At 41.9% G+C, this 22,539-nt stretch overlaps 1 protein-coding gene across 2 annotated transcripts in view; it reads left to right on the top strand.

The window, feature by feature from the left end:
* The window catches only part of LOC132589080 (cytochrome c oxidase assembly protein COX16 homolog, mitochondrial), a 78,013-nt gene that overhangs the window by 6,918 nt on the left and 48,556 nt on the right, over positions 1–22,539 (top strand). For both annotated transcript variants that reach the window (XM_060261687.1, XM_060261688.1), the window contains exon 2: positions 16,298–16,375. In XM_060261687.1, coding sequence (XP_060117670.1) covers positions 16,298–16,375 — 78 coding nt within the window. The remainder of the gene's footprint in view (positions 1–16,297; positions 16,376–22,539) is intronic.

Consider the following 22,539-nt stretch of genomic DNA (forward strand, 5'->3'; position numbering starts at 1 on the left):
ACTTCTCTTTACTGTTCCCATTTCAAAGTGCAGAGAGAGTTATTTCATCCCTTTTTACAGCTTCTAGAAGTAACTCATCTGACTCCAGTAGAAAGCTCTCTCCCCCCCCCCCTTTGTAAAGAATGACAACAGATTCCAGAACTGATTTTACTTTTCTGATAGAATTGCAGTTTCCTGTGGTCATTCTTCATATGACTCTTTGCAGCAATGCTAATAAAGTGATCTCTGACTCCTTCCTGAACATGGTTGGAGACCTTATAGGTAGCTGCCTCCACAAACACAATCCAAAACCGTTGCCCAATGCCTTTTATTAGTATAAATATCACAAAATAGTGCTGTTTTGATTCTCGAGATCTCTTCTAGCCAGATGTTCAGTACGAAAAACAAAATGGAGGGGAGGAGAAGATGTTTAAGGCAAAGCCCTATATCTGCAGTTTCAGTCTTCAATTGAAATGCTGAAGATTAAATTTGATTGGTTTGTTGTCTGGAAGAATTCCTTTCAGATAAGTAGAAAGTGAGTATTAGAAATCTCAATATTAAATATTTTATTTCCAGCTCCTGGTTTCTGTTTGGTCATTCAGGACTTCTAGGGCATAATTGATCCTGGCCTCTGGAGGGTACTAAAGCACTGCTGCTTTATGCTTTCCCACAGAAGTGAATGGAAGCCACTATGTGGAAAAGAAAACAACAGTTTTTAGGGGTCCCCCCCAATCTTATTCTGTAAGTTTTTTCCTTCACCAATTACATCTGTTACACTGAATGAATATCCCAGATTCTACTCTGGAAAGCAGAAATTTAGTCTTTGTTTTCAAAAGGCTTCCTTAGTGAGTTTTTTGTTTGTTTTTTTTTCTTTGCAGCTTTACTGTTTGCTCACACACTGATAGGAGGGCAGGGGATCTATAATGGATGGTAATGCACTCCATGAACTGCCTTTTTGTGTTGACAGAAGAAAAATTAAAGCCTGAGATCAAGTGGGTTGTCAGGATGAAAGCAAAACTCATCAATCAGGTTAAGTTCAGCCTGAAGACTTGGAAAAATGAAAAGTAGTTGTCTGCTGTACTGAAACAACAGCCTTGTGGCGCTTTAAAGCAGGGGTCGTCAACCACCGGGACACAGACCGGTACCAGTCCATGACCTGCTAGCAACCAGGCTGCGGAGTGAGGCAAAACAGCCCTGCCAACCCTTCTGCTGGTCTGGGACCCAGGCAGATGAAAGAGGCAGCACAGCCTTGCTCTGAAGCTGCCACACTGCCTCTTTCATCTGCCCGGATCTCAGACTGGTGGAAGAGGCAGCACTGCTTTAAATGGGAGGGGGGGCAGATTGGCTTTCTGCCACCTGGCCACCTAGCAAGGAGGTAGCAGTAATAGCCCCAGTCTCCCCCTCCCATTTAAAGACCCCCATGGGGGGCAGGGATGGGGCATGGGTGGGTGGGCAGCCTGGAGTGGCAAAAAACTCAGCACTACCTCCTCTCACTGGTCCATGGAAAAATTGTCTTCCACGAAACCAGTCCCTGGTGCCAAAAAGATTGGGAGTCACTGCTTTAAAGACTTAAAGTTATTGTATTTTTAGCCAGCAGGGTGCAGTGTGTAGAATAGTGGTTGGCAACATTTTTGGCCCAGGTGCTGGGGGGAAATGCAAGATCTTTCTGGTTAGATGTTGGCATGGTGACAAACAAAAAAAAAAATTTGGGGGGGGGGAGAGAGGAGAATTGTAGTCGGCCAGATGTGACTGGAGCAAGCCCAGTGCTGCTGCCAGCATCTGCAAGATTTGCCTTGGATTCAGCTGGTGGCAATGCAGGTATGGGAGGTGATGATGGATCTAAGCCATGTCAGTTCCTTTCTCCTGCACTGTTGGCTCCTTATGTGCTGTTGGTGCTTCAGCAGCCCGGGCAAAAATCTGATCCTGGATGCCAAGCAAAATGGCTGATGTGCTAGTAAATGTATGCCAGATAGGGTTGCCATTTCTGGATTGGGACATACTGGGAAATTTTGGGGGTGGAGCTTGAGGAGGGTGGTGTTTGGGGAGGGGCTTCAATGGGATATAATGCCAGAGAGTCCACCTTCCAAATAAGCCATTTTCTACAGCTGAATTGTTCTCCAGCCATCTCTTGGCGCTTGGCAAGCCCAAACTGTTCAGACTGAAATATCCACCCTTCCATGGCTTTTTCTGGGTGACTTGGGTCTCAGCCTAACCTACCTTGCAGGATTGTTGTGAGGACAAAATACAAAGAGTTCCTTGGGGGAAGGTTGGGATTAAAATGTACTAATTCAATTTATAGTTTGCATGAGCCATATATCACTTTGGCAGATACATGAGGTGTTACACAATTGTTATAAAGCAGGACCAGATGTCTAAAACTTAAGTGTGTTACTTTACATTGTAACCTCCATTCCACAGCATTGACAATTCTAACAGACTTGTGAGCGAGAGACCCCTAATTTCAGTTATATACAGACATCGTAATCACCCGTTTGGTTGCCAGGGTGCCTGGAGATTCAACTCACACACATCTGCTGTGAAACGTGGGTTTTATCTACCAGTTTATAAGAGACTTATGTGAGTACTAACAGCCTAAGCGTTACAACAGCACTTTATATCTCCGGAAGAGTGCTAGCCAGAAGTACAGATGGGTTTCCAGCCGCTAAGTGCGTGCACCATCTCGGCCGTTGCAGTGGAAGAAGTTGCGCAGCCAGGAATGTCCGGGCAAGCAGTTTCCAGCCTCGATCACGAAAGCCATGTTGGTAGGCTAACACCATCAGCAACCATCTTCCCGCAGTGCCAGACTCCATGACAGTGAAGCGAGAGGCTCACGTACTCAACAGCTGTTGCTTTTGCATAAGGCAATCAAGCTTATCTTAAGCATGGATCCTGCCAGATTGCCTAAGCTTTTGTCCAACGGAACCCAAGACAAAGGATGGTGCCAGTAAAGAAGTAAAGAAGAGGAAGAACAGCTTCACCTAGAGCCAGAGTTCTTTTGTATAGATCGGGTGTCACCTTAGGTAACAATTTGGCCCTCTTTTGTCATCTTTAGATAAGTTTGGATGGCTTGTTAATCACTTCCACTCCAATATCCTCACCCATGACTTGCCCTAATTATCACCCTGGAGCCTCCCCCTTTTCCCATTGTTACCTGGAAACCCAATCAAGTAACCAGGGTCAGGTCCGCTCAATGGCCAGATGTGGGCGTCCAATCAGGTGCCCCGAATAGACTGGCCACTGCCCACCACACAAGTCAAGCCTCCCTTTTTCTGAGGTCATGTACCAGCTGACCACCTGTCATCTGTCTCTGCACCTCCTACCCCCTAAGGGCTCAAGGTCGTCCTTATAACCTCTGACCCAACTCCCCTCACATGTGCATCTGACAGTACCACATACCCCACTGTTAGATACGCCCCCGATACCTGATCAGTTGAGGGTCCATCCCCCATCTCCTTTTTCGTCGCCATTGGAGTCTTCCTTGAAGACTATGATAGGTAATTATTACCCTGTTTGTCAATCTTTGTGTTTTCCCCTGTCTATTTGTATCTTATTTTTATTAGGACTGTATGTGCGTTGTGTGACTTTATACTCTTGTATGTTTGTCTTTATTTAATAATAAACCTTTTTATATTATATTATATTGTCTTGTTATTGGGTAACTTCCAAAGCAGGCACCTTCTGTATACATAGGTTTTTGATCTCGCTAAAAGGAAGATTGCCCTCCACTCTAAATTCCCCAAAATCCTATTTTTAGGGCAGTTTGCTTAACAAACTGCAATATAAATGTAGAGCACCAAATAACATCCAGTATTATCAATATCCATCCATTAATGTTAATACCCATCAGTGGGCTTAGAAAATATGTAAATGTTTTGGATTTCATTAGGACGGATTCAATGAGAGATGGATTTGGACCACTCTCCAATTGTTGATGAATTGACAAAGATGAATAGAATGACAATTAGTTTTGTAATGAGCTATCCACTTCCAGTCTCTGTTGAGCTCAAGCTTGATAGTATCACATGTGGATGTGGATGTCAGCTCAGTAGTTTAGCACTTGAGATTTTTTAAAGCTGTTTTTCTTATTCAAGTATTGTACATTTTGATTTTGTTATTGAATGCCCAAGGAGGTCAAACTGTTCCCCTCCTTAACATTTTTGTTTTAAATGTTTGATTAGTTCCCATTTTTTTTTTATGCTAAGAAAGTCCACTTTGGCCAGTTTAAATGGTAAAAGTTGATGGCTCAGCAATACAGAGTGGCAGCCAGATGCTGTCCCAAGCCACAAGATTTCTGCCTTCAGAAGACGAAGTCTTTCTTTTCCAGTTCAGCAGTAGTCAGGAATGGGGAGGGGTGCTTGATCAACTCTCTGTTCTTTTCATGTTTCCTTTGCAAATTATAATCAGGACTCATTCATGTTTCTCACCAGTCATTCATTTTATTAAGAAAAAATGTTAAATAAAACCCAGATTTTTTTTTTTAAATCATATTTCCTACTTTTTTTAAAAAAAATCATTTTTATGAAAATTATTTTGGCTCTGCTTGTTGTGAAGGAAGCTGCTGCTGCATGGTTTTCCTCTCTCTGGTGTCCCAGCCTTGGTCCTTTTGCCTCCTTTCATGACTCCCCAAAGTCTGAGTATGTCTGGATGTTTTATTGCTTGGATTGACGTGTTTTCACACTGCTGCTTGGGAATTATAGTACAGTCATTTCTAAGCATAAGCCAGCAGGATGAATGCTAACAACTGAGGAAAGATGCTAGGTGCAGCTGCAAAAGCAGCATATGCCCTTGAATGGAGTTGACTTTATAAGGGGTGTGACCTGCCCACAATGACTTTGCAGTGAATTTAATTCAAGCAAGCCCATAAGCTGTAAGCATGGCATGCACTAGTACTGGCTGCTTGACCAGCCACTGTGCTGACCACCAATCCCTGTGCAGATACCAAGTACTCAAAATTCTTTAGTTCTAAACTGTGAGAAAATCATCAATATTGAAAGTGCTGGACTTGACACATTGTGAGGAAGGTACATTCCAGTGTTGGTGACTTTTGTATGTTATTAGATTCAGGTCGATAGCCAGTGTTGGTCTGAAGCAACAGAACAAAGTTTGAGTCCAGTGGCATCTTTTAAGACCAACAAAACTTAATTCTGGGTATAAGCTTATACCCAGAAATAAACTTTGTTGGTCTAAAAAGGTGCCACTGGACTCAAACTTTGTTCTTGTTGTGTGTTATATCTGTAGTGTTCTAGTTGGCAGTGGTCTGCTCCTATTCTACTGGAAAGGAGGAAAGTGTTCCATACTCATGAGAGGGAATGGTCTCATTGCACTGGAAATTCAAATGAAGTTGGGGTGCAGTTTTAGTAAGCCATGGGCCATGCAAAAGGAGACAGGGATATTGCTAAGCTGAATCAGTTGCAGCCTTCTTGAGGCTTCTCTATCTTGCTCTTGTGTTCGGGTCCCCAAGATAACTTTGCTGTTCTTTGTCCCAGAAACTGGCCGATGTGTCAAACTCATTTGTTATGAGGACCAGATCTGACATAAATGTCACTTTGTCTGGCCAGTCCAACTGTGCCATAAAATGTAATGCAGCTGCAGGACTGATGCCAGTTTTCTGACGATAGGAGTGCTTGGTCAGAAAAACCTGGTTGTATTTGGAGTTGAGATAAAGAGAGCAAAGCTGTTCTTGAACCACCACAACAAACTACTTCAAACTGCTGCAGCTGTTAGAATTCCCTTGTTATCAGACTTGGCCAGACACTGTATATAATGCAAAATGACAACAGTCTGGTTGATGGAGCCATTTTTGCTCTTGCTTGCACTGTGGAACATATGGTCTGCCTTCTTGTTTGAGAACGGTTTTTGCAAAGTACCTTTTCTGCATTTCTTTTACCCATCCCTTCTAATCAAGAATGGGTTGATCTTTGAAAGTAAAGCATTTGGAAATCAAATGTGCCTGGTTCACAATGCCCAGTTGATAGTTGCCTCCTGTTGATAGTTTCTGATCTCTAATGAGAACTGTTTGGAGTTGTTGTGCATGGTGGTATTTGGCAGCCTCGTTTGCCAGGTACTTGCCGTTGACTCACAATTGACTGGCTTGCTTGGATTGTGCAAGCCCAAGGAAGGTCAAGCCATATTTAAAATCAGCTACATTTTGCACTTATGCAGTTGGTGGGATTAATCAGTTAGTGGCGTTTAACACATCGCTGAATGTGTGTTCCCTGCTGACTAGAGCAAATTACAGGTCCCAGAAACAGTACAAGAGAGTATCAAGTATTTGCAGTCCAATGTAGAAGCTTCTGCCAATACAAGCCTATTCTGTTTTGAGAGCAAAGTAGGAAAGGCTGGAATACGAGATGCAAACTGTGCATCTTCCTACCCCAGTGATCTTTAGGCAACCATGAAAGCACTTATTTGTGGGGTAATACTTGACTGGGTGGTGAGAAATTGTGCCAAACAATACAAGAATACCCCTGCACAGGCATTTGTTATGCAACTTAGTACAATTTGGGAGTATTACTTTTTTTCAAGTGTTTGAGAATGCTGTTCACAATTTGCAAGTTAATTTTGATTCAAATAAATATTCAAAAAAATGATTCAAATAGTGTTTGCCCATCGACTTCTAGTTGGCCACAGGAAACATTTTAAATTATGAAATCTTCATATAGTTTTATGTACCCCCATAATCTGTTCTCTGTGAGAGCCAGTGTGGTGCTGTGGTTAGAGTATTTGAATAGAATCTGGAGGACCTAGGTTCAGATACTCACCTGTCCATTAAGCTTTATGTGTCACCTTTGGCCGGTCATGCTCTCTTAGATTTCTTGTGAGGACAGAATCAGGAATTATGCTGATAAAATGTACACCACTGTGAGCTCCTTGAAGAAAATGTGGGATAAAAATGTAGGTGATAGATACACAAACCTGGTAGCAACCTCTAGTGACTGCAGGTTCTAGACACTGCTGTTCTCTACCTGCATTCAAATAGCCAGGACACTTGATTCAACACAGTCCTTTGTGCAGTGATGTGCCATTGCACCTCTCCATTCAAGATGGAGTGAGGTACAAAAATTGCATTCTCCTGCTTTCTATAAAAACTGTTTGGGTGGCAACATGAGACAGGGCCTTCTTGGTCTTGGCTTGGACTTATGGAATCCTCTCTTCAGGAGAACCATCTGTTGCTGTCAGTCATTTCAACCATAGGTGAAGACTTAACTCTTTAAGAACATAAGAGAAGCCATGTTGGATCAGGCCAATGGCCCATCCAGTCCAACACTCTGTATCACACAGTGGCCCAAAATTTTTAAAGATGGGGGTGACATTTGCTACCTTCCAGTCCTCAGGAACGGAGGCAGATGTCAATGAAAAATTACATATTTTTGTCAGAAGATCCACAAGTTCAACTTTGAGTTCTTTCAGAACTCTTGGATGTATGCCATCCGGACCTGGTGACTTATTAGTTTTTAATTTGTCCATCAGTTGTAGTACCTCCTCTCTTGTCACCTCAATCTGGCTCAGGTCTTTCAACATCCCTTCCAATAGAAGTGGTTCCGGAGCAGGCAAACACTTCTCATCTTCCACAGTGAAGACGGAGGCAAAAAATTCATTTAGCTTCTCAGCCATTTCCCTATGCTCCTTCAGTAATCCTTTGATCCCTTGGTCATCCAAGGGCCCCACTACCTCCCTGGCTGGTTTCCTGCTTCTAATATACTTGAAGAAATTTTTATTGTTGGTCTTTATGTTTTTTGCAATATGCTCCTCATAGTCCCTTTTTGCCTGCCTGATCACAGTCTTGCATTTGATTTGCCATTGCCTGTGTTCCCTTTTATTAATTTCACTTGGACTAGCTTTCCACCGCTTAAAGGAGTCCTTCTTACCTTTTACAGCTTCCATTACTTTGTTTGTTAACCATGCAGGCCTTCTCTTATACCTGTTCGTACCTTTCCTAACTTGTGATATATATTTTATCTGTGCTTCTAGGATTGTAGTTTTAAATAGCCTCCAAGCTTCCCCAAGGGTTTTGACGGTATTTACCTTTCCTTTCAGTTTCCTCTTCACGTGCCTCCGCATCTCAGAGAGTTTACCCCTTTTAAAGTTAAACCGTGGTTGTGCTGGTCTTTTGGGGCAACTCCCTATTTATACAAATAGTGAAATCAATAACGTTATGGTCACTGCTCCCAAGCGGTGCGATCACTTTTACATCTCTCACCAGGTCTTGGGCATTACTTAGGACCAAATCCATGATCGCCCCACCCCTGGTAAGTTCTGTGACCATCTGCTCCATAGCACAGTCATTGAGAGCATCTAGAAACTCAGTCTCTTTCTCTCGACCGGAACACATATTGACCCAATCAATCTGCAGGTAGTTAAAATCACCTGTGATTACACAGTTTTTTTGTCTGTTGCTCTCTCACGTCCACTCTTCATAGCTATGCATTTTAGTGGGACAGTACAATTTTATTTGATGTTTTTGATTGTTTTTATAAATATTTTTAAATGCTTCTTTTCATGCTTTTGAGTATTTGCTGCCTTGGGTGAAAAGGTGGGATAAAAATGTTTTAAAATAAATATAATGACACTCAACTTTGAAGAACCCAAGAGCAATCTAAAACAAGATCTGTGAGAAGTTGGATTTGTTTAGCAAACAGCACATTTCCAGTGCAACAGGAATAAAGGACTTGTGGGTCTTATATAGAGTATGTTGGAAAGTTTTCTGTGTATGGGATTGATATATGTAGTGATTGTCTTTTGAAGCTAGTCATTCAAGACCCAGATAAAATACTTGATGACTGCTGTTAGAAAAATTTACTCCTTGCTTAAAATAGAAAGAGGCAGAGGGGGAATGGGAAGCAAACTAATAACTTCTTACTAAGAGGAGCTCAAAATGACACCTTCAGCTTCAGTATGAGGTTTTCATCTGTGGGCTAATCAATATGTGTAAGAAGGTCCAAGAAGAGATGTGACTGATTTATAATGTAATTTAAAGAGACACAGTGCTGATACGGATACATAATATTGTTCTTGGCTTCATCAGATATTTTATCTCAAATAATAGGTGGACAGTATTTCCTGATCCCTACTTGCATCTCATCCTAAGAATATGCCTGTCCCTATGTGCACCTACACATTTCTAGCCTTTCCTGCTTGTTTTTAGGGAGCTTTTCTGTATATCTGTACAAATGCAGGGCAGTGTATACATGGTGAAGTTTCCACATAAGGTGAATGCAGGTAGGCAGGAATACCTGGTGCAGCTCCTGAAGCTACTCAAGGCCTGCCTGTAATCAAATATACCCTCACACAAGCCAGGCTGCCAACTGACAGAAGCCTAACCTGTTGATGTGGAGGCTCACCACTAGTGATGTAACGTTGCCAGCAATGCTGTACCATTTGGCCAGAAACCTATAGAGTTTTCTCCAAATGCTTGAGTGTCACTGGCAATGCCATCAAACCACTTCCAGATACTGCCATCCCCCCATTCTCCCCCATTTTTCTTCCAGTGCCCTGCTGAGCTGAGCCAAGTTACACTGTGACAACTGGATTTCTGGTGCCAGTGTTGGCTGGTGAGGTTTGTGGTTTGGATCTGTTCTGTGAGGCAAAGAAGACAACAGTGTTAAGAAAGCTGTAGATGGGAATATAATCTTCTCTGTATTGGCTGTATGGCAACATGAACTTACTGAGGGTGCTGAGTATATGTGACAGATGATGTGCGTGCTGTGTCACATCCCATGTTTTATTCTACCTTGCATTCAGTGCATGTGTATTTTCATTAAAATGTTGCTTTTGGTGTGTATGTGAGAACAGTGACACACTCAATGAGACACAATGGCCCAGTGGGGCCTAGTGCTTTGTGAATACTGAAGGTGGCAATCCTTGACCAAAAAGATGATTACATTTCTAAGTTCTCATTTTATTGTGCCCAAGATTTGGAAGCTTCCTCAAGGCTGTTGTGATTGTGGAGTGAGACTTCTTGGAGAAAAAAAGAATTTGTTGCTTTGTGTGAATTCATGGGAAAAGAGGATAAAACAAGCTCAAAGCAAACATTCTGCTCCATCAGAGACAGATAATCTTAATGGTTAAGGGGACCCTTTGGAGTGTCTCTTCTTCAGATTGGGATTGAGAAATATTAGTAAACTGGAATCTTTTAATGCTGCTGTTTTTGGCTAACAAACTCTTTGTTTGGATAGGACTCTAGTTTCCAGAGATATTGAAATAAGACCTTTCCCCAGCTCTGAACTGCATATACTGCATGCATTTTTTTCATACCCCCTGCCCCAAATCTCTTCCATTTCCATCAGTGTAAAATCAAAAGAGAATATTGAATTTGATTGTTCTAGTTCTGTGGCTGCACAAATGCATAGCTGGAGGCTTCAACGGTAACCAATTTAAAGCAAGAAGCCTGAAAATTATTGTATTGCCTCTTCGAGTTAAAATCCTTCATAACATTTTTGCTCCTTTTTCACTGTATTGCCAGCAGTGAATATTGTGACGTGATTAATTTAGGGATTTATGACAAAGGGAATGTAATTTTGTAATCTGGCTTTCAAAGTCAGTGCTATAGCATGGAAGGAGTTTCTCTAGCAACAGAGGTGATCTGACATAGCAAATTGCTAGGCAATGCCAGAAAAATTGCTGCTTGTTATTTTACAGACCCAGGGGTTGGCTGCTCTGGATTTGCTGAATAATTCCAGGATGTAGAGAATCTACAGTTGCACGTGATGATGAGCATTAAGTATCTTTCACCTACAATGCACCTTTTCATCAGCTGTGGATTCCATCTGTATATGTTTGTGGTAACATACTTTTTAGTGAAGGAACTGAAAGTATCTTCTCAAAATGTCAATTTTTGCATGAAACACTTACTGAGGTTGCTGAGCATATGCGACAGATGGTGTGCTGTGTCACATCTTATTTTTCATTCTACCTTGCATTCAGTGCACGTGTAGTTTATTCAAATGTTGCTTTGGTGTGTATGTGAGAACTCAGTGACAACACTTTTAAAAATTAAAGTTTGAATATTGAATACCTTGATAAAATAGCTATGCAGTTGATCTGTATCAAGCATAGTTTTATAACACTGTCTGAGCAATAAGTAAGTGTTGTTGCCGTGCCATTATACATCACTGGTGTTTTCTTGTAGAAATTGCAGGAGGAATGGGACCCACTCTAGCATAAGCAGACCTTCAGATGGGAAAATGTAGCATCCGTTCTTTCTGAGTATCCTGTGCTGTGCAGCAGCCAGAGTTAAGCAGATACAATTCTGTGTTGCTTGTGAAGCATGAATCCTACCAAAGATTAACAGATACCGCCTTTCAAAGGTAAAAAACCTCTTACAGTTTGATCCAGTGCATAAATGCCTAATATGGAGATTGCCTACAGCTACACTATGCTAGCACATTATCTCCCTGGATGAGGGAAAGTGGATTGTGTGGCAATGATTTTATATTATGGTAGCATTGCAAATCTCTGGGTGTCACCTGGAGATCTCCTATTGCAGGTGATCTCCAGACAACCAAGATCAGTTCCCCTGGAGAAAAATGGCTGCTTTGGTGGGTGGACTCTGTGGCATTATACTCTGCTGAGGTCCTTCCTCAGAGTCTAGCTCCCAGATCTCCCGGTATTCCCTAGCTCAGAGCTGGCAACCCTAATTCATGGTTTTATACATGACTCTTTTGAATTTAAATTTTTATATGTAGATGATCTTGTATTTATTGTGGAACCTCAGTCTTCCATTCCTGCGTTATTGAATATGTCTGGATAGTCGATTAATTGGAAGAAATCGGAGTTGATGCCATCAGTAGACAGAGTGCATTTGACCATAGACCAGTATCACAGTGCGTTTGACCAGTATCACAGAGTGCGTTTGACCATAGACATTTTTGGTGGTGCCCAGATGTCATTATCTATCTTGGAATACTGATTCCTAGAGATATTTTGCATTGGACTGTACTAAAGTTTAACAAGCTAATAGATCAGGACAGATGGGCAACTTTAAACCTTTATCTGTGGGGTAAAGTAAATACACTCAAAATGAATGTCATACCTAGGATTATTTATATTTTATGTGCAATTACTTTCTATATTCCTTGCAGATATATTCATAAAATTAATACTTTGTTTCAGAAATGTATGTGGGTTCCTTACTGCCTTGCATTTCTTTTAGAGGATGCAACTTTCATTTAATGAAGGAGGATTTGGTTTTCCTGATCATAGTTTATATCAGGGGTGGCTAAACTGCGGCTCGGGAGCTGCATGTGGCTCTTTCACGCATATTGTGTATTGAAGCCCCCATCACCCTGTCAGCTGGTTTGGAGGAGGCATTTCTCTTTTTACATCACTTCTCCAAGCCAAACCAGCTGGCAGCTTAGAGGATACATTTAAAGTTGCTTTCTTTCCTCTTCTACTGCCTCCCCCATCTATTTGCCTCCCTCCCTTCCTTCCTTCTTGTCTTGTGGCTCTCAGACATCTGATATTTATTCTATGTGGCTTGTAACGTTAAGTTGGCTACCTCTGGTTTATATCATCAGGCATACTTGTACTAATTATTGGGATTGCTCCTTGCAGTTGGATTGTCCATCTTGGGCTCTTTTGGAGGCCTCTTTTCTTGTCCCCTTTTCTAAATGGAATGTATTATGGTCTGCTTATGCTAGAGTGGATCTTATTCCTCCTGCAATTTCTACAGCAAGAAAACAGTGGTGTATAATGGCATGACTATCATTTGATCCATTTTCACATTCTAAATTTACATTATGGGTCAATCCAGATTTAAAAACTGGAAAGAAAAATCTTTCTTTACTTTTTCTTTTTGTTGTGGAAGGCATCTACTGGTAAGGTAGGGTTGCCAGGTCCGACTCAGGAAATATCTGGGGACTTTGTTGTGACAAGGACAATTGAACTCCTTTGGGAGTTCTGGCCATCACATTTAAAGAGACCATATTCCTTTTAAATGCCTTACCTCCATTGGAAATAATGGAGAATAGAGACACTTCTTTTGGGGCTCATAGAATTGGATCCTCAGCTAATCTTTTAAATTTGGGGAGGGGGGGAGTTTGAGGAGAGGTACCAGATGCTATGCTGAAAATTTGGTGCCTCCACCTCAAAAAACAGAGGGCCTCCAGAGCCTCAGATACTCACGGATCGATTCTCCATTATACTCTATGGTAGGGGTGGCCAACAGTAGCTCTCCAGATGTTTTTGCCTACAACTCCCATCAGCCCTAGCCATTGGCCATGCTGGCTGGGGCTGATGGGAGTTGTAGACAAAAAACATCTGGAGAGCTACCATTGGCCACCCCTGCTCTATGGGAACTGGTCTCCATAAGGTATAATGGAGTGTCCCCTCACCCCCGCTTTCTGATAACCCTGAAGTGGGGAGGGCTTACAAACCAGGGGATCCCCTGCCCCCAACTGCTAACCTAACTGGGGATTGGCAACCCTATTATTAGGGTTTTTTTTACATTGGATTAGTTGATAGATTCTGAGGATGAATTTTTGTCATTTTCTCAGCTGAGATCTAAATATGATTTGTCACCTGCAGAATGGCAACACTTACAGTTGCAACATTTGTTGGTATCTAAATATGGCCCTGAGGCATGAAGTGTCTCAGAATCACCTCTACTACTGGAAACGCTAATCAAATCAAGGCAGAAAACCAAATCCACAATTTTTATTTATAAATATTTTGTGTTAACTAACATATATGGTGTACACAGTCTTAGAAATCAATTTTATAATATACTGGACATCACAGCAACTATTTAGTGAAGGACTGAGTAGAACAGGGGTGTCAAACTCATTTGTTATGTGGGCCAGATCTGATATAAATGAGACCTTGTCGGGCTGGACCATGTGTGTTATAAAATATAATGTCAGGTAGCAGAGAGAGAAACTTTATAAAGGACACAGACAAACACAATTAAATATTTTTTAAAAAACTTAAAACATGCTTAAGAGATGAGTAATCTTGGAATACTTTGTTTATTTAACAGTCTCTGATAACTGACATCTCTTGCTCTGAATTACTGCATCAAAATCTGGAGACAATGACTGTGCTGTAGCAATCTTGAGTATGCCGTTCAGATGTTGTTCAGGTGTGTGTCTGTAAGTTGCAAACCTACTTTTGATTTATTGACATTCATTACAGAAATCTCATGGTCAGTGCTTTGAGCCAAAGTCCTAGAGGAAAACGTGGAATGGCTGGGCATTGGACCTTTTGTACATAAGTTAAATCATGTGCTGGTCAAGAACATGTGAAGGCAACATGACACAGACTGAAGACTATGTGTTTGCCTACAAAACTATAGTCTTCCACAGAGAAATAACTGCAGCTCCTATGAGGCAGTGCAGGAATACAGAGACAGCAATGTATAGTGGTCATTATCAGCCTGCTTATATGGGAAGACTAGGTTAAAATCCCCAGCCTACAAAGGAAATGTGCTGGGTGAACTTGGTCTGGACACACACACTCAGCCTAATCCACTTGAATGGCTTGTTGTTATTTCTCATCTGAATAGTTCACATTGCTTTACTACTGAGAAAGACTGCATCATGAAAGCATGAATTCAGAGAAAAGGGAGAAGCAAAAGCCAGGAAAGCCCTGGCATAACAACAACACACACGCATGACACACACACCCTTGCATAGGCCTGATAGGAGCCCTCTGGGGGCCTGATGTGGCCCCCAGGCTGCATGTTTGACACCCCTGGAGTAGAATGTCTGATGGTTGGCATTGTAACTCACAGGACATGTCCCTTACACATACGCTTTGGCTGCACCTAGTCATTTGTTTTTTCTGGGAGGAAGTTACTACTAATATCAATATTGTATTAGAATGTTCACTGATTTTGAGGATTCTTATGTCCTTTTAAACTATCTGACTGTCTCTTGGAGCCTAACGGATGGTCAACAGAAATGGACCCTCAGTGCCTTTACTACAGCTAAAAAACTCCTATAACATTTGGGAAGGTAAAAGCCCACCTCTGGTAAATCAATGGATCAAGAACCTTAGAACTATATCAGCGTTTGCACACATGGCATATAGACACCAATTATATACTGACTTATTTTTAGATATTTGGAAATCATTTACAAAAAATGTGTATAGATTTGCTACCACTGTTATAATTTTGTCTTGTATTTATGTATTTTATCCTTTTTAAAAATCTTAGTTGCTGTATTTTAAGTTTTTCCCCTTTGTTCTCTGTTCCGTTTTTTTTTTTTAAATGTGTTTGTGTTTTGTGACATGTCTGTACCATAAAAAGTCATTTTGGCATTTTCTTCATGCTGATGTTCCCATTCCTCCCTTTTCATTGCCTCCTGTTCATGAGTCTCAGTAGCTTGGAGCAAATGGCAGCAGAACTAATGAAGACATAGGTGCGGCAGCGATTGATTTCCCCAGCTACATAATAACACACCGTAGGATTCTGGTTCCAATCTGCTGGCTGTTCCAGAAGCTTAATTGGGTCCTTTTCACCTTGGAACCAGAATGAGCCTACTGAGTATTGTTGTTTCACTTGTTAAAATTTTAAATTGGTGAGAACAGGTCTCAGGGCTATGGTGTGAAAGCTCACCTGATGCTGATTTAAAGAGAGTCCTATTGAGAACGAGAGATTTGAGCCAGGGGATGTACCATGGTAGGAAGGCGCTAGGTATGGAAAACATGGGTTTCCCCTAGTGTGCACAAGTGAGACACTGCTACATTTTTGAGTGTACAATAGGAGCTGCACCCACCTAACATAGTTGGTCATATCAGATGCTTACAATAGTCAGAGCAAAATTCTTCCCTGGTGCAGGATTGTTCCATGCATCTTATCCTCTTACCCACTCACACATATACATTTTATTAATCAAGCTTGTTAAGGTCTGACATTAGCATCTTTGCCTTTGAAGATGATTAGGGTCTGACATGTGGTATTAACAGGCCCAGCCCTGCCATTAGGCAAACGCCAAGGGTGTCAGCCTTCTGGAGATCTCAAATTGGGTGCCCCTGTGTGACTCAATGATGTTATCAGTGCGGGGGGGGGGGGGGCGCCAAAAGTTAGCCTTGCCTAGGGTGCCAGACAGTCTAGGGCCACCCCTGGCTATTAATGTGGTGTCTTTAAATTGTTTCAAGATTTTGCACATAGCAGAAATCTTTCCAATGCTGTGTAAGGTAGGTACATCATTTTATTGTCCCCATATTGCTGCTGCAGTGGGGGCTCAACAGAGCTTGCCTCAGGACTTCCAATAAGTCAACTTGAACTTGTCTTGACTCATAGTTTCTCAGCACTGTATATAATGTTATACGCTCTGCTTTGCCATCCTGATTGTTGTTGTTTTCTTAAATATTTCAGCTGCTTATCATTGGAGGATCTTTTGGACTCCGTGAATTTGCTCAGATTCGCTATGATGCTCACAAACTACACAGCACGGTAAGCTGGTACTTCTCCTTGTTGAAGTGCTCAAGCCCCAGTGCATATGAGTATACCAACATTACAGCTGCCACAGAGGGGAGGAAATACTTCTAAATATTTTGACATCAAATGTGTTAGACATAAATACAAACTATGTATTTAATTCTGCTAAACTTTGATGGGGAATAATGTGCACATAGTTGGACTTTGCCTGCTCACACACTTACTGTAAGCTGTGTTTATGTCAAAGTATTTGAATCCTCCTCTCAGTGGCAGCTATAATGGTGGGATGCTCGTCTGTACTGTGCTTGCTAGAAAAGCCTGGCACTCTAGCTCAAATCAAGGAAAGAAATGTCTATGGTGCAGTGAGACAGAAGAGCTGCGAGAGTCTCAGTGGTGTCTTCACCAGTGACAGTTCTTGATATGGCCTGTTTCCAGGTGTTATGAGGTTACACTCGTTATGGCCTGCTCTGAGATGGCTCTTCCTTGCAAACCTGTGAACCTTCCAAATTTGATCTGGCCCGGACCATCCTGTACCCTCGGATGCCCAACTGTCTGTGACTGGTGAACCCTGTGTGTACTGCAAAAGGAGACTTAGTTGAATGTCGTACCACTTTGACGAACCAGTCGTGTTTTTGAGCACCAAAGACAGTTTTTCTAATGCTCTCTCATGGGAATGCACATTTTTTTGTTTTGTCTTTTAAAAGCTGTGTAGGCTCTTCAAATGCCGCAGTGTTTTAGTGGCATGTGTCATAGGTCTGTATGGTATGATGTGGCCTTTCTCTCTGCTTGGTTGGCAGGGAGGCCACCTCTAGCAAAAATGGTGAGAATGCATAAAAAGAGAAAGTTGGTTGGTACGGAATGCTCTTGAGAATGTATTTATTTAAAATCCTTCTACACTGCATTACTTGTCATGAGAAGGATATGTTGAAACTCTTTCAACCTGAAATTACAATTTATTTTCGCAAAGACTGAATAATAGGGCTAATTAGAAGGATGTCTGCAAAATACTGTGCAATAAACTTTTCATTGTCTTCTAATAGATAATCATTTAATAGGACTATGTGAAATTGACTGGAGGGCATTTTCTGCTCTCTGCATGCCCACACACACTTACCTGAAGTCTGGTACAAAACTGGCTTTCCTGACTATTTGCATTTTCATTTAAAAGGATATTTCTAATCCTTGTGACTGTGGAATTAGGTTTGGAAATAAATAGGTAGTGTCTGTTGAGGCTTCAGAAAAGACACAATCTTTGTAATTAGAATGAAGTGTGCAGATTTTGTTGAAGTCAATTTGTATTATTTATTCTGAGCACAAAACTCAGATTTGCTTGCCATGTCTTGGATTTTTTTTAGGGTGCCATATATAATAATACCTTAGTATGAAGCTAAGCAAAGCTGGGTTTACCATAACCACACATTAAGAATATTTGCATTTTGCTAAGTGCTAAACTATGGCTTCATATGACATACAACCGTGAATATCTCCAGTTTGTTCCCTGGTTCTGCCCTAGCTGTTGGCCGGTATACCAGCTGGGCCTCAGTGAGGGAAAGAATGAAGGTAATGAAGTCAGAATTTGTTGAGGGAAACCACAATTTGAATGTGAGGCAGATCCTGGCTTTACCATGCTTTCTGGTTATGTGTGGACTGAGCCAAATGTTGAGGAGCAAGGCTGTTGTTTTCTCCCAGAATAGCAGCCTCTTGGTTTTTTGTGTTTGTTTCCATGTAGGCTCTTCTGGTTTAAAACATGTATGACCTTCATATGGCATTCAGGAGATAAAATCCTAAGGAAATACTACAACAAGGGGAAATCATGACTAGTTCTTTCAAGACTTCGATTGCTATCCTAAGAACACTCCCCTGAAAGAAAGCCTCATTGATTAATTTGGATTCACTTCTGAGTAGTCTGTTCAGGATTGTTGTCTTTGCATTGACAAACCAATCTTCCAAAAGTTATAGAACAACACAAAAAATATTTTCTAGCTTAGCTGTAAGGATCCATTTAACTTTCTTTTCAAACCAGATTGCTTTAAAAAAAATATTTTTATTCTACTTCAACAACCATGCTTAAATGTTTGACTACTTTGTACATTGGAATGGACTGGCTTTTTAAATTGTTTTTATAGGTTATGTACGTAATAAATCTGAATCTGATTGCTTTAAAAATTCTGCTACTTTTCAGAAATTGTCCAGAGAGGTTACCCTGAAGAAGTGTCTCCAGATTAAAATGATTTTGTTTTTGGATTCAGGAATAATGTCCTCACATTTTTCTATCTCCTTCTAGCAAAAACAAAGCAACATTTGAACAGAATTTCCTGCTGGGGTGACACAATTAAGAGAGAAGTCCTCCCCTCCCAAAAGAAGAAGTATGTGTTGGATGGTTCTTAGACCCACGCTGATGTTAAGAGAGAGGGAGCCTTTTGTCTAGCACTGTGACACAAATTGTCAGCGAGATCAGCCTGGTCCTCAGACCTGAGTAGCCGACAGAAGCATTTTCTGATGCTTATACAACAGTAGTCGTGTGTTAAATCTTCCAGCTAGGGAATACAGAAGCATTGCAGCATCTGTGGTGAACTTTACAGAATAATTGTTGTCTTGTCTAGCCAGGCTTTCTACATTTAATTGGCTTCCAGTAAACTAATGGCAATGTCTTCATGTGACTGAAAATTGATGGTGATCACTGCTTATTTCTTTCTCCTCTTCTTGTTAAGCAGGTCAGATAGGCCTGGACTCTGAGTGTAATGAAGACAAACCTTTTGCTAATTTCTTTGTGTAAGTTGATTTTCAAAGACTAAATTCATCAGTGAGTCAGCTTAGTTACAAGTCCTGATTTTTTAAAGAATCCCTGTGAAGTGTCATTTAGCATGTTCAAGGCTTGTGGCTGTTAAACATTTGTAAGCACTCTTTTAAAAAGCCCTTACTGTTATTCATCAGGTTGTACTAACAAAAGAACCATATATTTAATTTAAACAGATTTTGCTTTCAAATAAGTTCATTACTACATGGCCCAGTTGGTGGAAGGTTTGATGCAGCAGCATAATTAATACGGCCAATTCTTGTTTTTTCCACTGGTGCAGAATTGGATGGTGATATAAATAGCTTGCTCCTGGCAAATAATCCTGCATTCTGTTTAAGTCTTGGTTTTGAACCATGCTGGAACATAGTGGAAAGAGGAAGGGAGAGGTATGTGAGCTTTAAAAAAACAAAACCCAAAACCATGTAGTTGCTACTGTTGCTATTTGCCCCTTTTGGGGTTCCAGGAGTACCAATGAAGTGCACCTGTGTTTCTCCAAGAGGGCAAATAGCACCTCCCTGGGACCATGTCAGGTTGGGCAAATGACACCGGGCAAAGGTTAAGCCTCTTATCCTTTGACTTGGTCAGTTTCCTGTGCACATAAGCCAGTACAGTAGCCCCATCTCAGCAATGTGTGGAAATGTTCTGGAATGGTTTTCCATAGATATGTCTGCAGTGATTCCCATGGCAGAGGTGAAGAAAATGCTGCCATAATCTGGAAAACTGCTATATAAACTATGCTGTGGTTTTGCGTATTGTTCTTTGAGTAGATTCTTCGGGCTACTTAGCATTTCCAGCAAGAACTTATTTTCTGGTTCATTGCCTGGATTCCATGTGCCCTTGGCATTTCACCACTTTGTGCATCATGTCTCTCTGAACTGTGCTCTGAAACTGAACTCATGAGCTGTGACCCAAGCTGGAATCTTATGCCATCTGAATGCAATAGCACTTATGGAAGGGAGCTCTCAGAGCTCTCCCTTGCTGCCATGCCCGTGGGATCCTGCCCTTGGGAGTTGGTGGAACCTCAGGATAGCAGGCAAAAAGGGGTCTGAGGGGAATCAACACAAATGGCTTTTCCCTTCTTACAACAGTGGAAGTGCCATCCACATGCCAAAAACCCAGTTAGAATACAAGGCCCAATCCTGATCCAAAGTGTGGAGCCTGTGTAAGATTGCCCACACCCCTGTTCTTTATGATCTATTTATTTATTTAGTAGGCTTATATTCCATCCTTTCCAATAGATGTGCTCAGCAGGACCGGATCTACATGCTTTTTGAGGGGGGGCAAAATTAAAAAATAATGCCCCCTTATGGGCCATTCTATCTTATGGTTCCATAGAACCATTCTATCTAATGGACTGCATACCTAATTTGGCGCCCCTCTCTCGGCGCCTGGAACAAGCACCCCCCTCTGCCCCCCCCCCCGATCCAGCCCTGGGGCTCAGGGCGGATCACAACATAAACTGTCAGCAATGAAATTCAGAGCTAAAAACAATGCATTAAAATTGAACAAAATAAGAAAAATAGAACAATAAATAAAGTATATCACAGGTGGGAAGGCGCATTTTAAAGAGTAAGCTGTTATCGGCCCCAAAATAAAATGATAGTGATATTAGATAAAACCATAATAAGTATGGTGTTGCAACAGGGGAGGCCAACTGATAGAATAGTAGCTGGAATAGGATGCCCGCTGCCTCAACCAAAGGCCCAGTGGAACAGCTCCGTCTTACAGGCCCTACAAAATGATAGTAACTCAGGTTGGGCTGGAATCTCCATAGGGAGCTGATTCCACCAGGCAGGGGCCGGGGCCGAGAAAGCCCTGGCCCTGGCCAAGGCAAGTTGGACATCCTTTGGGCCAGAGGTGCTCAGGAGGTGCTGTGTAGCTGATCGTAACGATCTCCGGGCATATATGGGGAATGGCGGTCCCTTAGGTATGTCGGTCCTAGACCGTGTAAGGTTTTAAACATCAGTACCAGAATCTTGAAGCGAATCCAGTACTCGATTGGTAGTCATTGCAATTGGCGCAGCATCCGCTGAATGCTTGCCCAGAAAGGTAATGCAGTTAACAACCATGTTGCTGCATTTTGTACCAGCTGGAGTTTCTGGATCAGCCCCAAGGGAAAGCCCGTGTAGAGTGAGTTACAGTAATTTAATCTAGAAGTGACCATTGCATGGATGATTGTAGCTATCTCTCCCTGGGGGGAGAGATAGTGCCAGCTGTTTGGCCTGCCGAATATGGTAAAAGGCAGATCACGCAACTGCTGTGACCTGGGTCTCTATAGTAAGTGAGGCATCCAGTATCACTCACAGACTCTTCACCTTCTGAGCCGGCACAAGAGATGCACCGTCCAGGGTTGGGAGTCGGAGGCCCGACTCTAATCCCCCTTGGTTCAGGTACAGGACCTACATTTTAGCTGAGCTTCAGCCGGCTTTGTCACAACCATCCAGCCACGGCTTCTAAAGCCCTGGTCAGATGATCCGGGGCGGAGTCTGAGCGGCCATCCATCAACAGATAGAGCTGAGTGTCATCCACATATTGACAACCCAGCCCAAAACCTCGAGCAATCTGAGCAAGGGGCACATATAGATGTTAAACATAATTGGCAACAGAATAGGTCCCTGCGGTACACCACACTCAAGTGGGTGTTGCATGGAGGTCTGGTGGTCAAGGGCCAGCCTTTGTCCCTGACCATGGAGAAAGTATTGAGAGGTCAACTAGATGTGTTGAGAGGTCAACTAGAAAACGCCTTTACTATACATTCTGCTCACGCAAAATGTGCATCACCACCACTCAAGGAAACATCTGTTCAAAAACATATTGACCTCTCGAATCTTTACGCAGAATTCATTTTGAGGAAAGTGTGTTTAACCTTATCTGGGAAAAGCTTATGAAGGACAGGGATACACTTATGACTGCGTCTTATGCGGAGAGACTAAAATAATTTCAGACAACAAAACAAAGTGGCCTCCAAGCGCTTAGTGATGTCATCCACTTATTTGAGGCAGTTACTCAGAATTACTTTAATATGGTAGCATCTTTGCAGCAAGGGCCATTCTGTGCACACAAGAACATGAAAAGAATAGTGGTGATGCAGCTGCAGGAAAAGTTAGAGCAATTTTGGGCTCCTCTAACAAGCACAGCACTCAGGAGACAAAAAGTAGTAATTTCACTCTGCCCCCTGCAAGATAGATCCTCATCCAGAGTATGGGGCTGACAGAGGAGCTCCAGTGAAGCAATTTGTTAGCGTGCAGTATTTATACAGAGTGCAGTGCTGAGTTCAGCGTGTCAAACTTTAAGGAAGAAGTAGACAAATTTGAACAAGTTCAGAAGAGGACTGTTGAAATAGTCAAGTGCAAGACTATCTAGGGGACTGCGGGACCAGGAA

Source organism: Heteronotia binoei, chromosome 21, assembly GCF_032191835.1.
Source record: "Heteronotia binoei isolate CCM8104 ecotype False Entrance Well chromosome 21, APGP_CSIRO_Hbin_v1, whole genome shotgun sequence".
NCBI classification, from domain to species: Eukaryota; Metazoa; Chordata; class Lepidosauria; order Squamata; family Gekkonidae; genus Heteronotia; species Heteronotia binoei.